Consider the following 25,948-nt stretch of genomic DNA (forward strand, 5'->3'; position numbering starts at 1 on the left):
TACTTAGTGAAGGGATTCAGGGAAACCGGTTATTTTCATATAGCCGGACTTGAGTCTTGAAAATGGGAAGTACAATGCCTGCACTCTAAAGGAGGGGTTCGGGATATTAGCAGTTTTGAGGGATATATTGTGTATCTTTATACGTACAGTGGACCCCCGGTATTCGATGGCATCGGTATTCGATAAATCCGGTATTCGATGCATTATATCGCAAAAACTTTTCCTCGGTATTCGATTGAAAACCCGGTATTCGATACGATTCGTACGAGACCTGTCCACATGTGGCCTGAACTGCCCCTTGTGTGCCAGTGTTTACAAGCCAGCCAGTGTGCGCGCATCTAAGGATACATTCGGTACATTCCATATTATCCATATTATCACTGTCTTTGGTGCTTGTTTCTGCAAAATAAGTCACCATGAGCCCCAAGAAAGCTTCTAGTGCCAACCCTGTGGTAAAAAGGGTGAGAATTAGTATGGAAATTAAGAAAGATTTTGAAGGGTTTGGGGCTAACCCTGAGAAGCCTATACCAGTTGTGGAATACATTGTGCCTACTTCAAAAATTAAGGAAATGTGTGCACAGTGGGTTGAAGTGCAAACCTTTATGGATGAAAATCACCCTAACACAGCTATTACACTGACAATGTTGTGGCTCATTTTAGACAAATCGTAAAGGAACGGGAGGTACAGAGCTCTATGGACAGATTTGTTGTGCGACAGAGGTCCAGTGACTCTCAAGCTGGTCCTAGTGGCATTAAAAGAAGGGAAGTAACTCTGGAAAAGGACTTGCTACCTCAAGTCCTAATGGAAGGGGATTCCCCTTCTAAACACTAACACCTCTCCCCTCCTTCCATCCCATCAATCATCACCAGATCTTCATTAAAAGTAAGTGTCAATTATTTTATTGTTATTGTAATTATTCTATTGCATTAAACTTAATATTTCATGTAGTAAAATTTTTTTTTTCATACTTTTGGGTGTCTTGCACGGATTAATTTGATTTTCATTATTTCTTATGAGGAAAATTGATTCGGTTTTCGATATTATCGGTATTCGATGAGCTCTCAGGAACGAATTAATATCGAATACCGGGGGTCCACTGTATATGCTTCTAAACTGTTGTGTTCTGAGCACCTCTGCAAAAACAGTGATTATGTGTGAGTGAGGTGAAAGTGTTGAATGATGATGAAAGTATTTTCTTTATGGGGATTTTCTTTCTTTTTGGGTCACCCTGCCTCAGTGGGAGACAGCCGACTTGTTAAAAAAAAAAAATTAATTTAGTAAAAGTAAAGTTAAATGTACAGGTACTCACCAGTATATGGAAATTTTGCTGAATTTACATTAATATTTATGTTACAAAATTATTAAATTATATTTTTCATATTTAGTGTTAAAGCACATAAAAATTATATACAGTGCTACATCGAGTTACAGAAGACTGTTCGAGTGCCAATACTGAACGAATTTGTTCCCATAAGAAATAATGTAAATTAGATTAGTCCGTTTCAGACCCCCAAAAATACACTTACAAAAGCACTTACAACAATACACATAATTGTTCAAGTTGGGCACTGTTTGAAACTGGAGGTACCACTGTATTGCCACGAAAAAGACAGAAAACAGTCTGTGAATTTGCAGGGATTTCTGCGAACAATTATTAGTTAAGTTCTAAGGAAAAATCCACGAATTCACGGGGGTCCACTGTATACAGCTCTTGTTTCCCCTGACTTTCTAATGCAGTTACCGCGCCCCACCCGGTTTGTTTTTATTTTCTCTGAGCACCGCGTCTCTCGATTATGTGTGTGGAAATTTTCCAAAATTTCAAGTGTTTTAAAGTTATTACATGTTCTATATATGCTGTGATAATTATACTTACGTGTACCTGTACCTAAATAAACTTACACACTGTGCTGGTGTGCAGGTCTTGTTAGTCTTGAGAACACCATATTAATAATGATAATACACAATAATAATCACTCCAAGGAGCATTAAATGTTGTATATTACTTTTATATAAACATTTTCATTAATCCATCTATGATATTTTTTAAAAATTTTATAATAAACATGCTACATAACATAACATAAACATGATAAATACACCTCAGTAGAATAAATTAACATTAATATGAGACATTACGTGTGTGAACCAAAACCAAACGTGTTCGTCTGCTTGTTTACATAACTCCACATGTCTCTCCTCTCTCATTTACTCATTCATTCTCTCTCTCTCTGTCTCTCTCTCTGTCTCTCTCTCTGTCTCTCTCTCTGTCTCTCTCTCTGTCTCTCTCTCTCTCTCTCTCTCTCTCTCTCTGTCTCTCTGTCTGTCTGTCTCTCTCTCTCTCTCTCTCTCTCTCTCTCTCTCTCTCTCTCTCTCTCTCTCTCTCTCTCTCTCTCTCTGTCTCTCTGTCTCTCTGTCTCTGTCTCTCTCTGTCTCTGTCTCTCTCTGTCTCTGTCTCTCTCTGTCTCTGTCTCTCTCTCTCTCTCTCTCTCTCTCTCTCTCTCTCTCTCTCTCTCTCTCTCTGTCTCTGTCTCTGTCTCTCTCTCTCTCTGTCTCTCTGTCTCTCTCTCTCTCTCTCTCTCTGTCTCTCTCTCTCTCTCTCTCTCTCTCTCTCATTTATTTGTTTTACCTCGTTTAACATAAGAAAGGAGGAACACTACAGGAGGCCCGCTGGCCCATACTAGGCAGGTCCTTTACAATTCATCCCACTAACAAAACATTTGCCCAACCCAATTTTCAATGCCACCCAAGAAATAAGCTCTGATGTGAAAGTCCCACTCAAATCCAACCCCTCCCACTCATGTACTTATCCAACCTAGATTTGAAACTACCCAAAGTCCCAGCCTCAATAACCCAACTAGGTAGACTGTTCCACTCATCAACTACCCTATTTCCAAACCAATACTTTCCTATGTCCTTTCTAAATCTAAACTTATCTAATTTAAATCCATTACTGCGGGTTCTCTCTTGGAGAGACATCCTCAAGACCTTATTAATATCCCCTTTATTAATACCTATCTTCCACTTATACACTTCGATCAGGTCTCCCCTCATTCTTCGTCTAACAAGTGAATGTAACTTAAGAGTCTTCAATCTTTCTTCATAAGGAAGATTTCTAATGCTATGTATTAATTTAGTCATCCTACGCTGAATGTTTTCTAACGAATTTATGTCCATTTTGTAATACGGAGACCAGAACTGAGCTGCATAATCTAGGTGAGGCCTTACTAATGATGTATAAAGCTGCAGTATGACCTCTGGACTTCTGTTGCTTACACTTCTTGATATAAATCCCAGTAATCTATTTGCCTTATTACGTACGCTTAGGCATTGCTGTCTTGGTTTAAGGTTGCTGCTCACCATAACCCCCAAGTCCTTTTCGCAATCTGTATGGCTAAGTTCTACATCATTTAACTTATAAGTACTAGGGTTATGGGCACTCCCAAGCTTCAGAACCTTGCATTTATCTACATTGAACTGCATCTGCCACTTTTCTGACCAAGAATAGAGTTTGTTTAAATCCTCCTGAAGTTCCATAACATCTACGTTTGAATCAATTATCCTACCTATCTTTGTGTCATCGGCGAATTTGCTCATATCACTAGTAATTCCCTCATCAAGATCATTGATATATATTATAAACAACAACGGGCCCAAGACTGATCCCTGTGGAACGCCACTTGTTACAGATCCCCATTCGGATTTAACCCCATTTATGGACACTCTCTGCTTCCTGTCAGTGAGCCATGACTCGATCCACGAGAGCACTTTTCCCCCAATGCCATGAGCTGCCACTTTCTTTAACAGTCTATGGTGCGAAACTCTATCAAAAGCCTTACTAAAATCTAAGTAAATAATATCAAATTCTTTATTGTGGTCAACAGCCTCAAAAGCTTTACTGAAGAAAGTTAATAAATTAGTTAGACAAGACCGGCCTCTTGTGAATCCATGCTGAGTATCATTAATCAAGCTATGCTTATCGAGATGGCTTCTTATAATCTCAGCTATAACTGACTCTAGTAATTTGCCTACAATTGAGGTCAGGCTTATTGGGCGGTAATTTGACGGTAACGACTTGTCCCCTGTTTTAAAAATAGGAGTTACGTTAGCCATCTTCCACATATCAGACACTACACCTGTTTGAAGAGATAAATTAAAAATATTAGTTAATGGTTCACAGAGTTCCATTTTGCATTCCTTAAGAACCCTTGAAAAAACCTCATCAGGACCCAGTGACTTATTTTGCTTCAGTCTGTCTATCTGCTTCACAACCATCTCACTAGTGACTGTGATGTTACATAATTTATCTTCTTCTAGCCCACTGTAAAAATTAATTACTGGAATATTGTTAGTGTCTTCCTGTGTAAAAACTGAGAGAAAATAATTATTTAAAATCAAGCACATTTCATTCTCTTTGTCAGTAAGGTGCCCATAGTTATTTTTAAGGGGACCTATCTTATCTCTAACTTTTGTTCTATAGACCTGGAAAAAACTTTTTGGGTTAGTTTTAGAATCCCTAGCAACTTTAATTTCATAGTCCCTTTTAGCTTTTCTTATCCCCTTTTTAATGTCCCTCTTAATGTCAATATACTGATTCATAAGATAACCCTCACCTCTTTTGATATGCCTATAAATTCCTTTCTTATGCCCTAGTAGATATTTGAGCCTATTATTCATCCATTTTGGGTCATTTCTATTTGATCTAATTTCTTTATATGGGATAAACGCTCTTTGAGCAGCATGTATAGTGTTCAGAAAACTGTCATATTGATAGCTCTCTTCGTTACCCCAGTCAACAGATGATAAGTGTTCTCTAAGCCCATCGTAATCTGCTAAGCGAAAATCTGGGACTGTTACTGAGTTATCGCTACTATCATACTTCCATTCAATGCTAAATGTAATTGATTTGTGGTCGCTAGCACCCAGTTCCTCTGAAATTTCTAAATTATTAACAAGGGATTCATTGTTTGCCATAACTAAGTCAAGCAGGTTATTTCCCCTTGTAGGTTCTGTCACAAACTGCTTCAAAAAACAATCCTGAAATACTTCTAAGAAGTCGTATGATTCTAAATTCCCAGTCAAGAAATTCCAATCAACATGACTAAAGTTAGTCTCCTAGAATTACTACATTATCTTGCCTTGTGGCCTTAACAATTTCCTCCCATAGTAGTTTCCCTTGGTCCCTATCTAAGTTTGGGGGACGGTATATCACTCCTAAAATCAGTTTTTCATGCCCCTCTGAAAATTCTATCCAGACAGACTCTGTATGTGTTACTTCAGACTTAATACCCGTTTTTATGCAACAGTTCAAGCGATCTCGGACATACAATGCCACCCCACCCCCCCTCCCAGTACTTCTATCTTCTTGGAACAATTTAAAATCCTGTATATGACATTCCGCAGGCATGTCCCAACTTTTTGAATTAAACCATGTCTCAGTTAAGGCAAATACATCAATGTTACCTACACTAGCAACTAATCTCAACTCGTCCATCTTATTCCTAGCACTACGGCAATTAGCATAATAAACATTGAAAGACTCTCCTTTCTCTTTACCCTTCCTGCTCATTTCTATTTTTCTACTAAACCTATTACTGTCCTTATCACCCAAGGTCCCTGGCTTTTCAATATCTATCTCGTTCTTATTATTACTAGTTCCCCTAGAACTCGTAATATTACTACACTGGAACTTCACTGTTTTCCTGCCAAAACCCATACCACTAACTATTCCTAGTTTAAAGTCCTAACTGCTCCCTCCACTGCAGTTGCCAGTGCTCCCACCCCACACCTAGATAAGTGAACCCCATCCCTAGCATACATGTCATTTCTGCCATAGAAGAGGTCCCAGTTGTCAATGAATGTTACCGCATTTTCCTTACAGTATTTGTCCAGCCAGCAATTGACACCAATTGCCCTGGACAACCATTCACTTCCAACTCCCCTCCTTGGCAAAATACCACATATGACAGGTTTCCCACCCTTACTTCTAATTGTTTCTATTGCTGACCTATACCTGCTAATCAGGTCCTCACTCCTACGTCTGCCAACATCGTTGCCTCCAGCACTGAGACAGATAATAGGATTGCTCCCATTACCTCTCATGATGTCATCCAGACGGCTAACAATATCCTCCATCCCAGCCCCAGGAAAGCAAACTCTGTCTCCTACTCCTGTCCTTCAAGCAGAACGCCCTATCCATATACCTAACTTGGCTATCCCCAACAACAACAATATTCGTACCTTCCTTAATGTCTTTCGTCGTGACGTTCCCAGTACATGTATTCGACTCACATTCGTCAGGTAGCACTGAGAATGTATTGGATGTTTCCACAACAGTTTCCACGGCAGTCTCTTTCTTCTTCATCGTTTCTACCTTTCCATTCGTCTTCTTGATCGTCAACTTCTTTCCCTGCTGTCCAGCCACTGACCAGTTTCCCTTCTTGACCTGAGGACTCAAAACAAGAGGACTACTCCGAATCTTTTTGTTTTCCTCGGTCAGTCGCCGAATTTCCATATTCGCCAACCTCAATTCTTCCTTAAGCTGTTGGTAAAGTTGCTCGATGGAGGGCATCTTGCTTCAATTCTAGAGAGCGCGCAAACAGGTCTTCACAGAGCCAAGTACACGTCAACACTGCGCAAAAGCCAACTCAATCAGGAGCTACTGCGCAGCACGTCCGCACGGCCCAATAGCGATGCGAACACTCAAAATAGCGATGCGAACACTCACCTCTCGCCCTATACAGTGGACCCTTGACCAACGATGGCATCGTCTAACGTTAAATCCGACTAGCGATACATTTTAACGCAAAAATTTTGCCGCGACTAGCGCTAAAAAACTTGACCAACACGATTCGTCCCGTCTGAGACGCGTCCACTTGTGGCCAGTGTTTACGAGCCAGCCAGCCACCGCGGTCCCATCCAAACATACAATTGGAACATTTCATATTATCACAGCGTTTTTAGTGATTGCACCTGCAAAATAAGTCACCATGGGCCCCAAAAAAGCTTCTAGTGCCAACCCCACAGAAAAAGGGTGAGAATTACTATGGATATGAAGAAAGAAATCATTGCTAAGTATGAAAGTGGAGTGTGTGTCTCTGAGCTGGCCAGGTTGTACACAAAACCCCAATCAACCATCGCTACTATTGTGGCCAAGAAAACAGCAATCAAGGAAGCTGTTCTTGCCAAAGGTGCAACTATGTTTTCGAAACTGAGATTGCAAGTGATAGAAGATGTTGAGAGACTGTTATTGGTGTGGATAAACGAAAAACAGATAGCAGGAGATAGCATCTCTCAAGCGATCATATGTGAAAAGGCTAGGAAGTTGCATGAGGATTTAATTAAAAAAATGCCTGCAACTAGTGGTGATGTGAGTGAATTTAAGGCCAGCAAAGGTTGGTTTGAGAGTTTTAAGAATCGTTGTGACATACATAGTGTGATAAGGCATGGTGAGGCTGCCAGTTTGGACCAAAAGCAGTTGAAAAATATATGCAGGAATTCAAGGAGTACATAGACAGTGAAGAATTGAAACCTGAACAAGTGTTTAATTGTGACACTGACAATGTTGTGAAACACTTTAGGAATGTCATAAAGGAATGGGAGGTACAGGACTCTATGGACAGATATGTTGTGCAACAGAGGTCCAGTGACTCTCAAGCTGGTCCTAGTGGCATTAAAAGAAGGGAAGCAATCCCGGAAAAGGACTTGACACCTCAAGTCCTAATGGAAGGGGATTCCCCTTCTAAACACTAACACCATCCACAGTCTCACCTCCTCCCATCCCATCAATCATCACCAGATCTTCAATAAAGGTAAGTGTCATGTAATTGTACATGTCTTCTTCAGTTTGTGTGTATTAAAATTAATATTTTATGTGGTAAAATTTTTTGTTTTCAATACTTTTGGGTGTCTTGCACGGATTAATTTGATTTCCATTATTTCTTGTGGGGAAAATTAACTCGGCTAATGATAATTTCGATTAGCGATGAGCTTTCAGGAACGGATTAATATCGTTGGTCGAGGGTCCACTGTATTAAGAAAACAAATATTTTAAGGTAAGTAATGAGTAATGAAAGTAGTTTGTTAGATTATGTATTGGTGGATAAAAGGTTGATGGATAGGCTCCAGGATGTACATGTTTATAGAGGGGCAACTGATATATCGGATCATTATTTAGTTGTAGCTACAGTTAGAATAAGAGGTAGATGGGACAAGCGGAAGGTGGCAACAACAAGTAAGAGGGAGGTGAAAGTGTATAAACTAAGGGAGGAGGAAGTTCAGGTGAGATACAAGCGACTATTGGCAGAAAGGTGGGCTAGTGCAAAGATGAGTAGTGGGGGGGTTGAAGAGGGTTGGAATAGTTTTAAAAATGCAGTATTAGAATGTGGGGCAGAAGTTTGTGGTTATAGGAGGGTGGGGGCAGGAGGAAAGAGGAGTGATTGGTGGAATGATGAAGTAAAGGGTGTGATAAAAGAGAAAAAGTTAGCTTATAAGAGGTTTTTACAAAGCAGAAGTGTTATAAGAAGAGCAGAGTATATGGAGAGTAAAAGAAAGGTGAAGAGAGTGGTGAAAGAGTGCAAAAGGAGAGCAGATGGTAGAGTGGGAGAGGCACTGTCAAGAAATTTTAATGAAAATAAGAAAAAATTTTGGAGTGAGTTTAACAAGTTAAGAAAGCCTAGGGAAAGTATGGAGTTGTCAGTCAAAAACAGAGTAGGGGAGTTAGTAGATGGGGAGAGGGAGGTATTAGGTAGATGGCGAGAATATTTTGAGGAACTTTTAAATGTTGAGGAAGAAAGGGAGGCGGTAATTTCATGCACTGGCCAGGGAGGTATACCATCTTTTAGGGGTGAAGAAGAGCAGAATGTAAGTGTGGGGGAGGTATGTGAGGCATTACGTAGAATGAAAGGGGGTAAAGCAGCTGGAATTGATGGGATCATGACAGCAATGTTAAAAGCATGGGGGGATATAGTGTTGGAGTGGTTGGTACTTTTGTTTAATAAATGTATGAAAGAGGGGAAGGTACCTAGGGATTGGCGGAGAGTATGTATAGTCCCTTTATATAAAGGGAAAGGGGACAGAAGAGATTATAAAAATTATAGAGGAATAAGTTTACTGAGTATACCAGGAAAAGTGTACGGTAGGGTTATAATTGAAAGAATTAGAGGTAAGACAGAATGTAGGATTGCGAATGAGCAAGGATGTTTCAGAGTGGGTAGGGGATGTGTAGATCAAGTGTTTACATTGAAGCATATATGTGAACAGTATTTAGATAAAGGTAGGAAAGTTTTTATTGCATTTATGGATTTAGAAAAGGCATATGATAGTGGATAGAGGAGCATTGTGGCAGATGTTGCAAGTATATGGAATAGGTGGTAAGTTACTAAATGCTGTAAAGAGTTTTTATGAGGATAGTGAGGCTCAGGTTAGGGTGTGTAGAAGAGAGGGAGAGTACTTCCCGGTAAAAGTAGGTCTTAGACAGGGATGTGTAATGTCACCGTGGTTATTTAATATATTTATAGATGGGGTTGTAAAAGAAGTAAATGCTAGGGTGTTCGGGAGAGGGGTGGGATTAAATTATGGGGAATCAAATTCAAAATGGGAATTGACAGTTACTTTTTGCTGATGATACTGTGCTTATGGGAGATTCTAAAGAAAAATTGCAAAGGTTAGTGGATGAGTTTGGAAATGTGTGTAAAGGTAGAAAGTTGAAAGTGAACATAGAAAAGAGTAAGGTGATGAGGGTATCAAACGATTTAGATAAAGAAAAATTGGATATCAAATTGGGGAGGAGGAGTATGGAAGAAGTGAATGTTTTCAGATACTTGGGAGTTGACGTGTCAGCGGATGGATTTATGAAGGATGAGGTTGATCATAGAATTGATGAGGGAAAAAAGGTGAGTGGTGCGTTGAGGTATATGTGGAGTCAAAAAACGTTATCTATGGAGGCAGAGTAGGTAATGTATGAAAGTATAGTAGTACCAACACTCTTATATGGATGTGAATCTTGGGTGGTAAATGCAGCAGCAAGGAGATGGTTGGAGGCAGTGGAGATGTCCTGTCTAAGGGCAATGTGTGGTGTAAATATTATGCGGAAAATTCGGAGTGTGGAAATTAGGAAAAGGTGTGGAGTTAATAAAAGTATTAGTCAGAGGGCAGAAGAGGGGTTGTTGAGGTGGTTTGGTCATTTAGAGAGAATGGATCAAAGTAGAATGACATGGAAAGCATATAAATCTATAGGGGAAGGAAGGCAGGGTAGGGGTCGTCCTCGAAAGGGTTGGAGAGAGGGGGTAAAGGAGGTTTTGTGGGCAAGGGGCTTGGACTTCCAGCAAACGTGCGTGAGCATGTTAGATAGGAGTGAATGGAGGCGAATGGTACCTGGGACCTGACGATCTGTTGGAGTGTGAGCTGGGTAATATTTAGTGAAGGGATTCAGGTAAACCGGTTATTTTCATATAGTCGGACTTGAGTCCTGGAAATGGGAAGTACAATGCCTGCACTTTAAAGGAGGGGTTTGGGATATTGGCAGTTTGGAGGGATATGTTGTGTATCTTTATACGTATATGCTTCTAAACTGTTGTATTCTGAGCACCTCTGCAAAAACAGTGATAATGTGTGAGTGTGGTGAAAGTGTTGAATGATGATGAAAGTATTTTTCTTTTTGGGTATTTTCTTTCTTTTTTGGGTCACCCTGCCTCGGTGGGAGAAGGCAGACTTGTTGAAAAAAAAAGAAAAAGTAATGAGTGTACTGTACTGTATGCATTTTATCGCTTTAGGCTGCTTTAAGTGTCATAGTATATTATGAGTGGGTGGGGTGGGCTGACCAGGCTGGCTACCATACATCCCACACCTGACTTCCTACAAATAAATATGTAATACTCACCTCTCACCCTGCATTAAGGCTACAAATATTTTAAGGTAAGTAATGAGTGTACTGTGTGTGCATTTTACTTTTTATTGTTTTTTTAATGTCTAGTTCTATTGCTAACTTAGTATATGTTTGTGTAAACTTATATGCTTTTATAAGTGGAAAAAATGGTGTTCTGCTTTCTGGTGGTAGCCAGAAAGCAGAATGCCATTGTGAACAGTATTTAGATAAATGTAGGGAGGTTTTCATTGCATTTATTGATTTAGAAAAGGCATATGATAGGGTGGGTAGGAGAGCAATGCGGGAGATGTTGCAAGTGTATGGAATAGGTAGTAAGTTATTAAATATTGTAAAGAGTTTTTGAGGATAATGAGGCTCAGGTTAGGGTGTGTAGGAGAGAGGGAGACTACTTCCCAGTAAAAGTAGGTCTTAGACAGGCATGTATAATGTCACCATGGTTGCTTAGCATATTTATGGATGGGGTTGTAAAAGAAGTGAATGCTGGGGTGTTGGGGAGAGAGGTGGGATTAAATTATGGGGAATCAAATACAAAATGGGAGTTGACATCTACTTTCTGATGATGATACTGTTCTTTTGGGAGATTCTAAAGAAAAGTTACAAAGGTTAATGGATGAGTTTGGGAGGGTGTGTAAAGGAAGAAAGTTGAAAGTGAACATAGATAAGAGGGATGAGGGTATCAAGCGATGTAGATAAAGAAAAACTGGATATCACATTGGAGGGAGGGAGTATGAAAGAAGTGAATGTGTTCAGATATTTGGGAGTTGTCAGCAAATGGGTTTATGAAAGATGAGGTTAACCCTAGAATTGATGAAGGAAAAAAGGTGAGTTGTGCTTTGAGGTATCTGTGGAGACAAAAAACATTGTCCATGGAGGCAAAGAAGTGAATGTACAATAGTGGTACCAACACATCTATGGGTTGTGTAAGAATGGTATATAATACCGACAAGATGAAATTAAGACACATGTGCAACATCTGGGTATCTTTATTGTAGACGTTTCGCCATCCAGTGGCTTTATCAATACAAATTCTAGGACATAACTTGAAGACAGTAGAACTATGTACAGAAGATGAGGTAATCAGTCCCTCAACCTAGGAGAAGGTGCGAAGAGCACCATAGTTGTGGAGATTTTGAAGCAGAAGAAAGGAGCCTGGCGCTTATATAGTAACTTCAGGTGAAGCAGACGAGGGCATAGTCACTGGTAGGCGGGATTCCCCAGTGGAAGTAGGTCCTTCCCAAAGAGATGGGTTAGTTGTAGTAGTAGTTGTCATAGCCGTGAAGGTTATGTACATGTCCTCAGAATCAAGATTCCATGATGTTACAGTGTCTGACAAGTTGTGTAAGAATGGTATATAATACCGACATAGTTCTACTGTCTTCAAGTTATGTCCTAGAATTTGTATTGATAAAGCCACTGGATGGCAAAACGTCTACAATAAAGATACCCAGATGTTGCACATGTGTCTTAATTTCACATCTATGGGTGTGGAGCATGGGTTGTAAATGCTGTAGCAAGGAGGCGGTTGGAGGCAGTGGAGATGTTGTGTCTAAGGGCAATGTGTGGTGTAAATATTATGCAGAGAATTTGTAGTGTGGAAATTAGGAGGTGTGTAGTTACTAAAAGTATTAATCAGAGGGCTGAAGAGGGGTTTTTGAGGTAGTTTGGTCATTTAAAGAGGATGGAACAAAGTAGAATGACTCGGAGAGTGTACAAGTCTGTAGTAGAAGGAAGGTGGGGTAGGGGTCATCCTAGGAAAGGGTGGAGGGAGGGGAATACAGGAGGTTTTGTGGATGAGGGATTTAGACCTCTAGCAAATGTGCATGAGTGTGTTAGGAGTGAATGGAGACGAATGGTTTCTTGGACCTGATGAGCTGTTGGAGTGTGAGCAGGGTAATATTTTGTGAAGAGATTCAGGAAAACCAGTTAGCCGGACTTGAGTCCTGGAGATGGGAAATACAATGCCTGCACTTTATAGGAGGGGTTTGGGATACTGGCTGTTTGAAGTGAATTATAAACTGTCGTATCTGGGTGCCTCTGCAAAGACAGTGATTACATATGAATGATGGTGAAAGTGTTTTTTTTTTTCTTTTTGGGTCACCCTGCCTCAGTGGGAAATTGCTGTCATGTTAAAAAAAATTATACAGTCCTTTATATTGTTGATGCTTTTATTTAAGCACTTTAGAGGGAGCACCTTGATGCTAGTGAAGTGTTCCTGATCAGAGGAAATGGACCCACTCTTCCCTTTGATCAAACCTAATTACCTCATATTTCACAGGCAGTGTGACCCTTGCAAGTTTAGTGCTTCTCAGTGAATATATGGTAATATTCAAGTTAAACATCCCCCCTCCACACACAGGAATGCAAGCCAAATAGCAGTGCTGCACGATGGCATCATCGGTGAGATGGGCTCCTATAACAAACTGATGATGGAGCCAAACGGTATCTTCCGGAAGCTAGTGGATAGGCAGACTATCACTAGTTAAAAGCTTTGATAAGGTTGGCATATTGAACAAACTCTTGGAATTAAAGTTCCTAAATTTGTATTTAAATTTATAAACCTAGTCAAAAAAAATTTATTTTTGAATAAGTTACTGTTTTGTTTTTATTAAATTACTTGTATGAAATTTTGTCTTGTTAATACATTGCATCTGGAATAATTTACTTGTAAATAATACTGTAATTTCTAATTTGTATCTTTTATAATTCATTATAAAGAAATCTAACACACACTAAGCAATATTAGGACATTTATTAAGAAGATTGTTTGCCTGTGAGTTTATTTTTTTTTTTAATCCAATATAGAAACATGAAGGATTATATACATGTATAAGTACAAGGTCAGATGCTGCATGTGGGGGTGGAGTTACCTGATGGCTGTTTGGTTTGGCAGGATGAAGTTGGCAAGAACCTCTGAAATCATAAAGCTGCCATTAATTTTGTGTGATATTGATAGTGGCAATCTAAACAGCTTGAGGTGCTGATCAGTTTCACCTGATAACAAATTTACTATCTTTGAAATTCAAGGTGTACAGGAAACCTACAAAGATGACCTGTTACTCTTCTTATGCAAGGATAAAGGTATCATTATAGGATTCTCATGAAATGATAGAGAATCTTTTTCCATAAATAATGAAACCAAAAGTACGAAATTTGATGGAAAACTCACGGAATTACTCGGTCTCGGCGATATTTACGCATCAGCGATTTTGCCCACTTTGAGCCCTATTTTGAGCCAATTCTAATGTTGCAGTCAACCAAACTCATAGCTATTTTGCTAGTACTCCTTTTATTCTATCGATTGAGTACAGGAAACTGCCCATTTACTTATTTCAACTCCCTAATAGTGATCAGAAATTGGTAATTTGTCTAATTTTGCACAAAATTCAAGAAAGGCCAGTTTCAAAATAGGGTCTAGAATAAACAATGCAGACATTCCTGGTACTAAAACAACATTTTTTCTGTTTAATAATCATGTCTCCAGCCCCTTCTTATACGCTTACTTTCCATTTTTAATTTTTATTCACACAAAAAATAAAGATTTACTGTTATGCAGACTGTTGCATTATTATAATTGTATAAATAATATCAGTGCATTCATGAATGCACATTAGACCCACCAGTTTATGTGCATTGGACGCATGACAATTTGTTTCCTCTTGAACATCAGCAAAAATTGAACATTTTCGCTACTTTGAGCTCAGTTTCAAGCTACTTTGTCCCAAAACCAAACAAAATAATCTCTATTTCTGTAGTATATCTTCCATTCTATCGAATGAGATCAAGAAAATGAGAATACAACCGTAAAATCCATACGAAAATACACCCAAAGTTGCTGTTTTACACCAAACCCAGCACTCTGTGCTGCAGAATATTTTTTATATGATGCACTCTTACCGCATAGACCCGTTCTCTCATTTCTGGGCCCAAATTTACCACTCACGGCTTATCTATAAGCAAGTTGAGCTCATGGTATCATACTACAGGACCGGCACTGGCTTCAAAGCTGTAATATAATGGGACCAAGACCGAAAGGGTTAAAGAGGAATATAACTGTATACACCACGCATTTTCTAAATTTCAATACCCAGCACATTTCATTAAAAACTGTAGGAAAAAATTAATAGAATCCACTCTGACAAATTCTTAGTACTGTACTAATAGTTATGCAGGTTTTGGACAATCCAGTCTTGTTGCCAAGAGTAAAACCAGCATAATCAGCATCCAGCACAATCAAGAATTTAGCAGCCAAGAAATACATAAGAAACTACTGGCATCTATACCATATTATGTGGTAGATGTCACAAACTATAAGTAGTAGAGACTTTCAGAACTTCAGAACAATACATGAGGGAACACCAGTATGCATGTCAAAATGACTTTAAAAATGCCTGCACTATTTACCGGCACTCAAACAAACAAATCTCAAAGACACCAAATTAGTTACCAGGGATACTGACTAACATCACAATCTGTTTAGAACCTGCTCTTTGTGCCACTACCATCACAGAATTCTGGCAGTCTTATGATTTACAATGCTCTCGCTAGGCTTATCTCTGCAGGGCAGCGCTGTGTGACCCTTGTGGGTTTAGTGCTTGGTAATGATTATAATAATCTTTGAAGGGGAGGTGCCTTAATGCTAGTAAGGTCTCTGCATCTAAAGAACTGAACTTATCCTCCCTTTTCTTGGATCAAATCTAATTGTCTCAGTTTCCCCAGGTGCTACATGACCTGTATACATTTAGTACTTCCTCTGATTAAAAATAAAAATAACCAGGCTCATCCTGAACACATCCATGGAGTAGCTCTGTACCCACATATAGCACCCACCAACATTTCATCTATTGATAACAAAAACAAAAAAAAAAAAAAAAAAGGCACAATACCGTGACTGGAACAATACACAAATAACCCGCACATAGAAGAGAGGAGCTTACGATGACGTTTCGGTCCGACTTTGACCATTTACAAAGTCACACTACCACCTCCTGCCTGTATATACCCTTCCTGCTTTCCTTTTCGTTAGTGTGACTTTGTAAATGGTCCAAGTCAGACCGAAATGTCGTTGTAAGCTCCTCTCTTCTATGTGCGGGTTATTTGTGTATTTCATCTATTAGACATGTACTTGTATATTGTTTTCTGTATTGGCTTGAAAAATCCCTTAGCAGGAGAAACATCTCTTCAATAAATGTCTTAATACCAATATTGTCTTGTACACTTGTTGGTGTTGATACACCATGGACTGGTAGGCGATTAGGATAAAAGATTATTGACTGTTATGACATTGTACTTGTATTAAGCTATATTTTTGGACAATATTGATTTTGCAGAAAGTCAGCCCTGTAAGTAAAGGACAACTTGAATTTTCTATTAAAATATTAGTCAATGGACTGATGATGAAGCTTGAGTTTTTTTCATACCTTATTGAACATATTTTGCCTTTAACGTAAAAAAAATAGTTTTACTAGTTCGTGAAGTTCTTATCGAGTATTATAAATCACAAGTGCTAATTATTATTATTCGTGGGGTTGGGAGAGGGGTTATACATCACCTGGTGAAATGAGAAGCAATCTGGTTCAATCCTGTTTTTTTTTTTTATAATAATAATAATGGTTCAATCCTAGAAAGGGCAAGTTTGTCAATTCCCTGGGCCAACAGACCCTCTCAGGTGTCAAGAAACCTCTCAAATGTGTCCTTGTTTAAATAGGCTTTGCCAAGTCGAGATCCTTGTCGATTTAGCACTTTCTCTGATTATAATAATAATTTGTGAATGGTGCATTGAGGTATATGTGGAGGCAAAAAACATTATCTATGGAGGCAGAGAAGGGAATGTATGAAAGTATAGTAGTACCAACACTCTTATATGGGTGTGAAGCTTGGGTTGTGAATGCAGCAGCGAGGAGGTGGTTGGAGGCAGTGGAGATGTCCTGTCTGAGGGCAATGTGTGGTGTAAATATTATGCAGAAAATTCGGAGTGTGGAAATTAGGATAAGGTGTGGAGTTAATAAAAGTATTAGTCAGAGGGGTGAAGAGGGGTTGCTGAGGTGGTTTGGTCATTTAAAGAGAATGGATCAAAGTAGAATGACATGGAGAGCATTTAAATCTGTAGGGGAAGGAAGGCGAGGTAGGGGTCATCCTCGAAAAGGTTGGAAGGAAGGGGTAAGGGAGGTTTTGTGGGCGAGGGGCTTGGACTTTCAGCAGGCGTGCGTGAGTGTGTTCGATAGGAGTGAATGGAGACGAATGATATTTGGGACCTGACGATCTGTTGGAGTGTGAGCAGGGTAATATTTAGTGAAGGAATTCAGGGAAACCGGTTATTTTTATATAGCCGGACTTGAGTCCTGGAAATGGGAAGTACAATGCCTGCACTCTAAAGAAGGGGTTCGAGATATTAACAGTTTGGAGGGATATGTTGTGTATCTTTATATGTATATGCTTCTAAGCTGTTGCCCCTTTAGGGACAACCACAACTTTTGTCATGCTTAAACTGAAGCCTCTGTAGATAAAAAAAAATACTAATATGCACTGCACTGACAGGTTTCCTGTGCCATTGGTGCTGCAGTTGCAGAGAACTGTTCCCTGTCTGGCATGAATGCCAACACTTTAGAAGGAAAGATTGTTATATGTATGACTTGCATGGATTTAGCTCATTTTTTAATATGTACAGTACCATGTAATAAACTCAAAGGGATTATTACACAGTATGCTGGTTCTGGATCCAAGGAACTGGAGCTACCCTCCCCTTGGATCAAGTCTGACTACTTTCCATTGCCCATGTGCCATATGACCCCATGAATTTAGCACTTTATAATGAATTAAAAACAATTTGACCAAGATGAAACAGGCTTCAGAGGAAATGTAACATAGTTCAATGACAGCTACAATGCTCTAAAATAGTCTCCTGGAAATCCTTCCCTATTTATTTTCATAATCTAAGAATTATTTGATCCTTCCAAGGGGTGCCCTGATTCTCTAAGGAATTCTAGCTGCTACTCTTCCTTGGATCAAACCTGATACCTTCCATTACCAAAGCAATGTGCTTCCCTGTGAATGTATTTCAAATTAAATTTTTCATACAGGTACTTCGTCATGCCTTGCCTGCTCCTGTAGCAAGTCTTCATCCTCTGAGAAGCAGTTTGCATGGAGGAAACATTCAAATTGCCTAACATCTATATCATTATATTCATGCATACATGATCCCTATGGGTTTGGTGCTCCCAAAAATTTAATTCCATTCACACAGTACCTGGGGAATGGGAGGTAATCAGGTTCAATCCAAGGAAGGGGAGGACAGTTCCAGTTCCTAGCATTATTATAATTATATACAGGGAGGGGAAGTGCTCAGCTTGTAAGGGTCATACAGCACCTGGAGGAAAGGGAGGCAGTCATGGATAATTCACGGAAGTTTAGAATTGAGAATCCCTTCACCAGCATCAAGGTACTTCTTTTTGAAGGGCCAATTCCTTGCATCAAGAAACCTCCCATGACTGGATGACTAAGTCAAAAGGGGGTAAATGTCTTTAGTGGCAGCACTTTAATCTATTTCTCTGATTTGCAAAGAAAATATATTTTATCTCCTATAATACATTTTTATCACTTTCATTCAGCACTGTATGACCCTTGAGTGTAGCACTTCATTGACTGCAATAATATCACTTTTATTTGTCTGGTATATTCCTCAACCTTGCCCATTGTACACACATTAAAAAATACTAAGCTGCTTATGAATACTATAGTTAGAAAGAATGCAAAGTAATTCTTAGAAACACACCCTGCATTACCCACTTTTACAGAAGAATTTCCCTTTATGGGTATAATCATTTACAATTATAGTGAGGGCTCTGTCCAAATAACTAGAGCAGCTGCTACCCCTTCCTTGAATCAAATCTGATTACTATACCTCTCATTCTATGGGTTTAGCACTTCCTGTGAATATAATACAAATGACATGTTAAGACTATCACATGGTACAAAAATCAATCAAATTTGACAAAGATCCATTTTATTGTTAAGGTATAACACCTGTTATAAATTTTAATGTATTCTGTTACTCAAGTTGCAGATTGCAAAATAATAATTTGAGTTTTACACTATAATACATTTATATTAACACCTAATTTTCTTTGCTTCATGAAACTCCATAGCTATGCTGCAAACTGCCCCGCTGTTTTCTGTAACCTATTAATCATCCCTCCCCCCTTCTGCCGCCCGATACCCTCGCTTTCTTCCCTACCCTGCAGCGCTGTATAGCCCTTGTGGCGTAGCGCTTCTTTTTGATTATAATAATAATATGCTGCAAAGTCATTCAGACATTTTGTTGGAGATGGCATAATCAACATGGAAGTGAATAAAAAGGTTAATATAGAACATAGCAATATGAACACAACAAACAATAGCCTAAACTGATTTAAATTTCCTAGTCATTTTTTTTATTTCTGTCACTCTTCCACTCAGTGTATGCTATCCATTATAAAGATTCATAATATATGTAATATACTTAATACATTTTTAATAGAAATTACAAAAAAAAAAAAAATATATTCACCTTTAGCAAAATTTAGCCTAAAGTATCTTAAAACAATCCTGCAATTATAATAAGTTTTACAATTAATGACAGAGTAATCTACCTCTGACAAGTTCACTAACCAGAGAGTGAGATATGCATAAAAATCTTCACTTACAAAAAAGTCGCTTCACAAAGTCTGTACCAGAAAATAGTCAAATGGGGGCAAAAGTAACTTCGTAGATGAATGGGGTTCAGAGAACCGACAAGTTGATAAATTAGACACATGTGCAACTCTTGGGTATCTTTATTGAGGAAACTTTTCGCCACACAGTGGCTTCATCAGTCCATACGTAGGAGAAACTTGAAGAACAGGAGAAGAATGAGGTAATCAGTCCCTCAACCTTGAGTCGATGTGTTCAGTCCATCAATCTTGAATCTAGTCAAGATTGTTGGACTGAACACATCGACTCAAGGTTGAGGGACTGATTACCTCATTCTCCTCCTGTTCTTCAAGTTTCTCCTATGTATGGACTGATGAAGCCACTGTGTGGCGAAACGTTTCCTCAATAAAGATACCCAAGAGTTGCACATGTGTCTAATTTATCAAAAGTAACTTCATTATCCCAAAAATATTTTTTGCTGGTTATTAGAAGGGACTAAAATTATGTTGTTAAGTAACCCATTTAAATAAATGAAATAAAAACAACTTTTATATATATAGTATTAAAGGTTAAAAGAGATATGAAGTAATGGAAGCAAAACAATGTAAGACACACTCATAGCTGAGTAGTAAAGAGCTTGTAATTTGTATCCCTGAAACATTACAATGACTATATATGAAAATTTGGAAATGTGGGCCATATATATGGAAAGTATATGGAAGGGAATGAATTAAGGATGGAAATGTGCTTCACTTTGTCTTGCTCACAAAAAGAGATGTGAAGGCTTGACTGATAAACTGAAGCATGTCTGTTGTTAGTGTTCCTCGACCACGCTGTGTGAACGCCAGACCTGAAGCTCGACGAGTTAAAGCACATGCACCCCAAGCAGCCACTACTGTGGGTGGATAAGGTGGCTTTTCTGTTGAGGCAGCTGCTGTGCCAAATGCCCAGTACAGGAAGATCGCAGCAGCACCACTGAGTACATCACCTTGACCACCACAACGTCTTGGTGAACCAGGTATCTCACAAGTAATGACAGTATCTCCTGAAGCAATTATATCTGTATTACCCTTACATACAATAGTAACACCTAACTTCTTAGCCACTTGCTGAACATGATCAGATGTCACCTGCTCAGCCTTCATTTCTCCCTTCATAACTGCTCGGTACAGACGTGCAAATTCCACTTTATTTGGGGTTAGAATAGCATTGCTATATCCCTGCAAAGTGTCATAATTTTCATTCAAGTAGAAAAGGGCATCGGCATCAATGATAAGCAACAACTGACGATCCTTGGCCGCTTCAATTACATGGCCCAAAGTAGCAAATGTCTGTGGTCGTCTTCCAAGGCCAGGACCCAATACTAAGGCATGAAGACGGGGTAACCATTCATCCAATTCAGACATTGGATCATTAGCATCTAGCAAGGGATGAACAATCAGCTCAGGGGAATATGACTTTAAGGGTACAGCTGCATCACGATGACAAAAGATGTGAGTTAAATCTGCACCAATGCGTAGAGCAGTCATAGCACAAAAGTAAGGTGCGCCTGTATATTCTAAGGATCCACCCATGATGCCAATTCGACCAGCTTGGCCTTTGTGTGCTGCATATGTCAGAGGTGGCACCACCTCTGACACTAAGCCTGTTAACTGTGGCCCATTGACTGACATCCTGCGAACCACCTCTAAACACCTGAAACAAATCAGAAAATATAAGTGGATAGATAATCAGAAACATTGAATTTAAAAGGATATTTGATTGAAGAGAACAAAATACATGTATGTTAAAAGAGCTTGCCCAAAACTGAGGAAAAGTTCCATGATAAATGTGCTAGTATGAACCTGTCCTCATGACACATACCATCAAAGAAAACTAATTCTCAAGTACAGTGGAACCTTGACTTACTAATGTCCCAACGTACGAGTTTTTTGAGATACGAGCTGTCGCTCTGTCGATTTTTTGCTCTGAGTTACGAGCCACCATCTGAGTTACAAGCCAGCTCCCCCCCACTTCCCCCTCAACCCAAAACCTGCACACCTCGCTTGTTTATCTATGATTTCATGCTTTAATTCCATGGAAATCATCCTCTTTTTCTTCTCAGCACTGTCCTTTACACTTACTTTCTTAGGACCTATGCTTAGAAAAATGAAATTTGGCCAAATGACTAAAAAATGTAAGCAAAGCATGAGAGAAATATTCCCACATCAAGGTAAACAGTGCATTGAGTTGGTGGCATTCTGAAGCTTTTATTATTATTGCTGTTATTTTATTATTATTATTATTAATATTATTATTATTATTATAATAATAATGAGTGAGCTTCAGTCCCCTAAATTAATAATAATAATAATACATATGTAATATGTAATAATAATTCAGAATGCTGCTACTAGTAGGCGCAGCCGATGGCAAAACTTCCAGTAAGGAGTCCACATGTTTACATCGCCGTAAGAGCACTTCTCTCGTGCTTGCTTGCATTTTCTCACAGTCAGTTGGGCAAATTTCTTTTTTCTAATCATGGGTCCTAAGAAAAAATATAAGTGCAAAGGAGAGTGCTGAGAAGAAAAAGAGGATGATTTCCATGGAATTAAAGCAAACTATCAGTTAAGTTCAGCAATCAAACAAAACAAATTGTATCATCACTCATCATATTATGGCCTTCATTCTAGAGTATATATCATGTTTCTCTGTTTATTATATTGTTTATTATGTCATATTAGATGAATTGTGATTGATAAATAAGACGCAGATTTGTTATATTGAAATATTTGTCCTGCCACTAGGATGCATTAATGGCATTTCAATTAATTAAAATGAGGAAAATTGATTTGATATACGAGCAAACTGAGTTACGAGCTAGGTCACGGAACGGATTAGACTCGTAAGTCAAGGTTCCATTGTAGTTGGAAACGAACCACTTGCAACCATCAATATATAAAAAATGTAGTGTGCATAAGTTTTACACCACACCAAAGAAAATAAGTAACAAAAAAGGAGTTAGATAAATAAGTCCAGAACATGACTAGTACAGGTTAAATTGTGTGTGAACATTAATCTCAGTATTGTACATGTGGAAACGATACTGTGAGGCACTCTTCTCTCAGTGCAGGAAGTAAGTTATTATTATTATAATTAAAACTAAGCACTAAACCACTGGGGTCATACACCATTGCAGGGCAGAGGTAGTAAGGGTGATGAGTGCTAAGGGAAGCACAATCAAAGGCTGTGTAACAAATCTCTTGCTGTCAAAAAGTAAAAGACGGAGTTTGTGTCAAAGGTGGGGCTTTCAGCAAGGAGGAAAGATAAAGTAAAGGTGGTAGAGCAGTGACAACGTTGGAGGTAAATTCTGCATGCTCACTGGCAGACTGGGCAGTCCCAAAGAATATGGAAAACTGAAATCGAAACCTGACAATTTGTACAAAGTGGAACTGGGCGCCTCTCCACGAGATACATATGAATAACAAAAAAAGGCACAATACTGTGACTGGAACGATACACAAATAACACGCACATGAGTAAGACGTGTGTGCCCGATGCGAGATGGGAAAATGTAGTCTCCCAACCATGACATCGACGATAAGAAGATCAGGATCCTAAACCTGGCTTGATAGTGTAATTTGTTATGAATCAATTCAGACCAAAGCTGTTGCCAATGGTTGTAAAGGTGGTTAGAGATTACAGCAAAATAGTCTGAAAATGGAATATCTCTATATGAAACTGGAAGGTCATGTACCGGTGACTGTGTAGTAGAGTCTGTTCGTTGCCCTGAACATCAACATGACCAGGGACCCAACAGAAAATGATTTCCTTGTTTTTGCTAGAAAAGTGGTGCAACCAAAGACCTAGGGGATGAAACAAATTTAATTTTTTGATAGCCTACAAAGCACTAAAGGAGTCTGAGACTATCACAAATGTTGAGGTAGGCCTGGACACAATATGGATAATTGCTATGAAAACTGCATACAGTTCAGCTGTGAAAATGCTACACGAGTCTAATAAATGACCTCACATGACACTGTCCGGGAACACTGCCACAAACCTGACACTGTCAGAGGATTTAGAACCATCAGTGTATGCTGCAACAGCATGAGAATGAGACTGGAAGTGCTTAAGAAAAAGGAAGTGAGAAGCCACTGTAGGCATCTGAGCTTTCACGCACAGCAGTGGGGGAAGAACAGACATGAACAGTCAGAACCTCCCAAGGGGAAAGAGAAAAGTTAGATGCTAGACGAACATATACAGGAGGCAACTGGGGAGAAGTCAAGAGAGTGTGAAGACGAAGAGAAAAGAGATCGAGTACACAGGGGTGGGGAACAAATAATGGGCCTCTACTAACGTCCATTACTCTCCTGTATGTAGAAGGATCATGAAGGTCATGAGAGCAGACAAAATAATGGAGCAATGGGCATCACGTTGATTGTTCAAGGATGGAACATTCGCCTCTGTACATAGGTTTCTCGACAGGGAAGGAGCAAAAAGTACCTAGACGTAAACATAATTCCTGGTGATGGATGGGATCGAGTTTAATAAGAGTTGCGGGAAAGGCCGCAGAATACATTTGGTCGCCATAGTCTAGTTTTGATAAATTTAGGGCTGAATGCAGTTGAAGGAGGGTTCAGTGATTCCCCCCCCCAATAAAAAATGAGCGAGGATTTTAAGAAGGTTCAGCTTGCTATGGTAAGTTGCTTTAAGAGAGATAATGTGAGGTTCCTAGGACAGCCAGCGATCAAACAGAAGGCTCAGAAATCTGACCATATCACGTTCAGGGATACGGGAGCCATACATGTACAATGAAGTATCAGAGACAACAGAAAGTCTGGTCAAAGTAATTTAATGCATTTTAGCACCAGGAAATTTCCTCATGAGTAGTGGCTCAATGGGATGCATGGTTGACATCATTCTGGAGTGAGGCTGCCTCTAGGTGACAGTCAATGCCTGCACAAGCTATGACAAAATCATCAACAAAGTGATGACCAAATATTAGATGAGAGAACAGAGGCCAGATCATTTGTAGCAAGTAGAAAAAGAATAGTGCTAAAGACATATCCTCGTGGGACACCTTCAGCTTGGATAAAGTCCGGGGAAAGCAAATTGTTAACTCAAACACAGAAATGTCTCTCAGATGAGAAGTTTTTTAAGATAAGTGACAGACTGCCTTGGAAGCCTAAGGAATGAGCTTGGGCCAAGATGTTATATCTCCAAATAGTGTCATATGCCTTTTCAAGTTCATAAAAGACAACAACAACTGAGTGGTTACTAGCAAAGGCATTACAGACATAGGTATTCAGCAGAGTAAAGGGGTCAACAGTGGAGTGGCCCTATGAAAGCCAAATTGACTAGTAGAGAGACTATTGTGCATCTCTAAATACCACACCAAATGTCTATTTACTAGACATTCCAATAACTTGCAAATTGCACTGGTAAGAGCAATGGAACAATAGCGTGAGACATCATGGGGATAAAGTTGATATTCTTGGGGTGAAATTTGACTCCAAAGTGACTATGAAGAACCACGTTGTAAATCTTGCAAAATGATCAAGAAGCTTACAGCACTTAAACGTATCTCACACCTCCTCGACAGTATAGGCTGAAGGATTCTGTACTAGGAACAAGTATGCTCACACTCTGAGGATGCTCCACTTTCTTGGGGTGCCTGCCCCCTATCTTAACTGAGACTTTTAGACAATAGAGAACAGAGCAAGAGGCGTGTCTCTCGCCTGGACCCGGCCTAACAGGTATGTCATTTCAGCATAGCCTTCAACACCAGAGGGATGAACAAGGCCAATATTCTAAAAGTACTAATTATTATTATTATTATAATCAAAAAAAAGAAGCGCTAAGCCACAAGGACTATACAGCGCTGCAGGGCAGGAAGGAAGCGAGGGCATCAGGTGGCAAAAGGGAGATGGATGAGTAATAGGTTACGGATAACAGCGGGGTAGTGGATGGTGAAAGGGTAAAGGGCAGCAAGAGACTGAACTAGAAAGGGCTGAGGGGAGTGCGAAAAGTATCATCAGAGTTTGTGGAGTAAATCAGTCGTTGTCAAGAAGTCAATGAGAGAGTCAGGATTAAAGGAGGGTCCATCAGCAAGAAGGGAAGGTAAAGAGAGAGTAGTAGAACGAAGACGACGTTGGAGGTAAATTCTGCGTGCTCGTTGATAGAGAGGGCAGTCTAACAGAATGTGGCTAATCGATACTGGAACTTGACACTGCTCACAGAGAGGAACAGGGTGCCTCTCCATGAGATACCCATGAGTAAGACGAGTGTGGCCAATGCGAAGGCGGGAGAGAGTGGTCTCCCAACCTCGGCACTGATGACAAGAAGACGGCCAGTAACCTATGCTCGGTTTAATAGAATGAAGTTTGTTACCGAGCAGAGTTGACCAACGTTGTTGCCAA

At 39.4% G+C, this 25,948-nt stretch overlaps 2 protein-coding genes across 6 annotated transcripts in view; one reads left to right on the forward strand and one right to left on the reverse strand.

Moving 5' to 3' along the window:
- Positions 1-19,492, forward strand: part of LOC128699175 (ATP-binding cassette sub-family B member 10, mitochondrial) — an 80,248-nt gene extending 60,756 nt beyond the window's left edge. For both annotated transcript variants that reach the window (XM_070096718.1, XM_070096719.1), the window contains 2 exons: positions 13,240-13,379; positions 17,960-19,492. In XM_070096718.1, coding sequence (XP_069952819.1) covers positions 13,240-13,366 — 127 coding nt within the window. In that variant the 3' untranslated portion in view covers positions 13,367-13,379; positions 17,960-19,492. The remainder of the gene's footprint in view (positions 1-13,239; positions 13,380-17,959) is intronic.
- A 663-nt stretch (positions 19,493-20,155) lies between these two features.
- Naxd (NAD(P)HX dehydratase) overlaps positions 20,156-25,948 on the reverse strand; it is a 50,718-nt gene continuing 44,925 nt past the window's right edge. For all 4 annotated transcript variants that reach the window (XM_053791738.2, XM_053791739.2, XM_053791740.2 and 1 more), the window contains exon 2: positions 20,156-21,242. In XM_053791738.2, the coding sequence (XP_053647713.1) occupies positions 20,297-21,220 (924 nt within the window). In that variant the 5' untranslated portion in view covers positions 21,221-21,242 and the 3' untranslated portion in view covers positions 20,156-20,296. The remainder of the gene's footprint in view (positions 21,243-25,948) is intronic.

This window comes from Cherax quadricarinatus, chromosome 54 (assembly GCF_038502225.1).
Source record: "Cherax quadricarinatus isolate ZL_2023a chromosome 54, ASM3850222v1, whole genome shotgun sequence".
NCBI classification, from domain to species: domain Eukaryota; kingdom Metazoa; phylum Arthropoda; class Malacostraca; order Decapoda; family Parastacidae; genus Cherax; species Cherax quadricarinatus.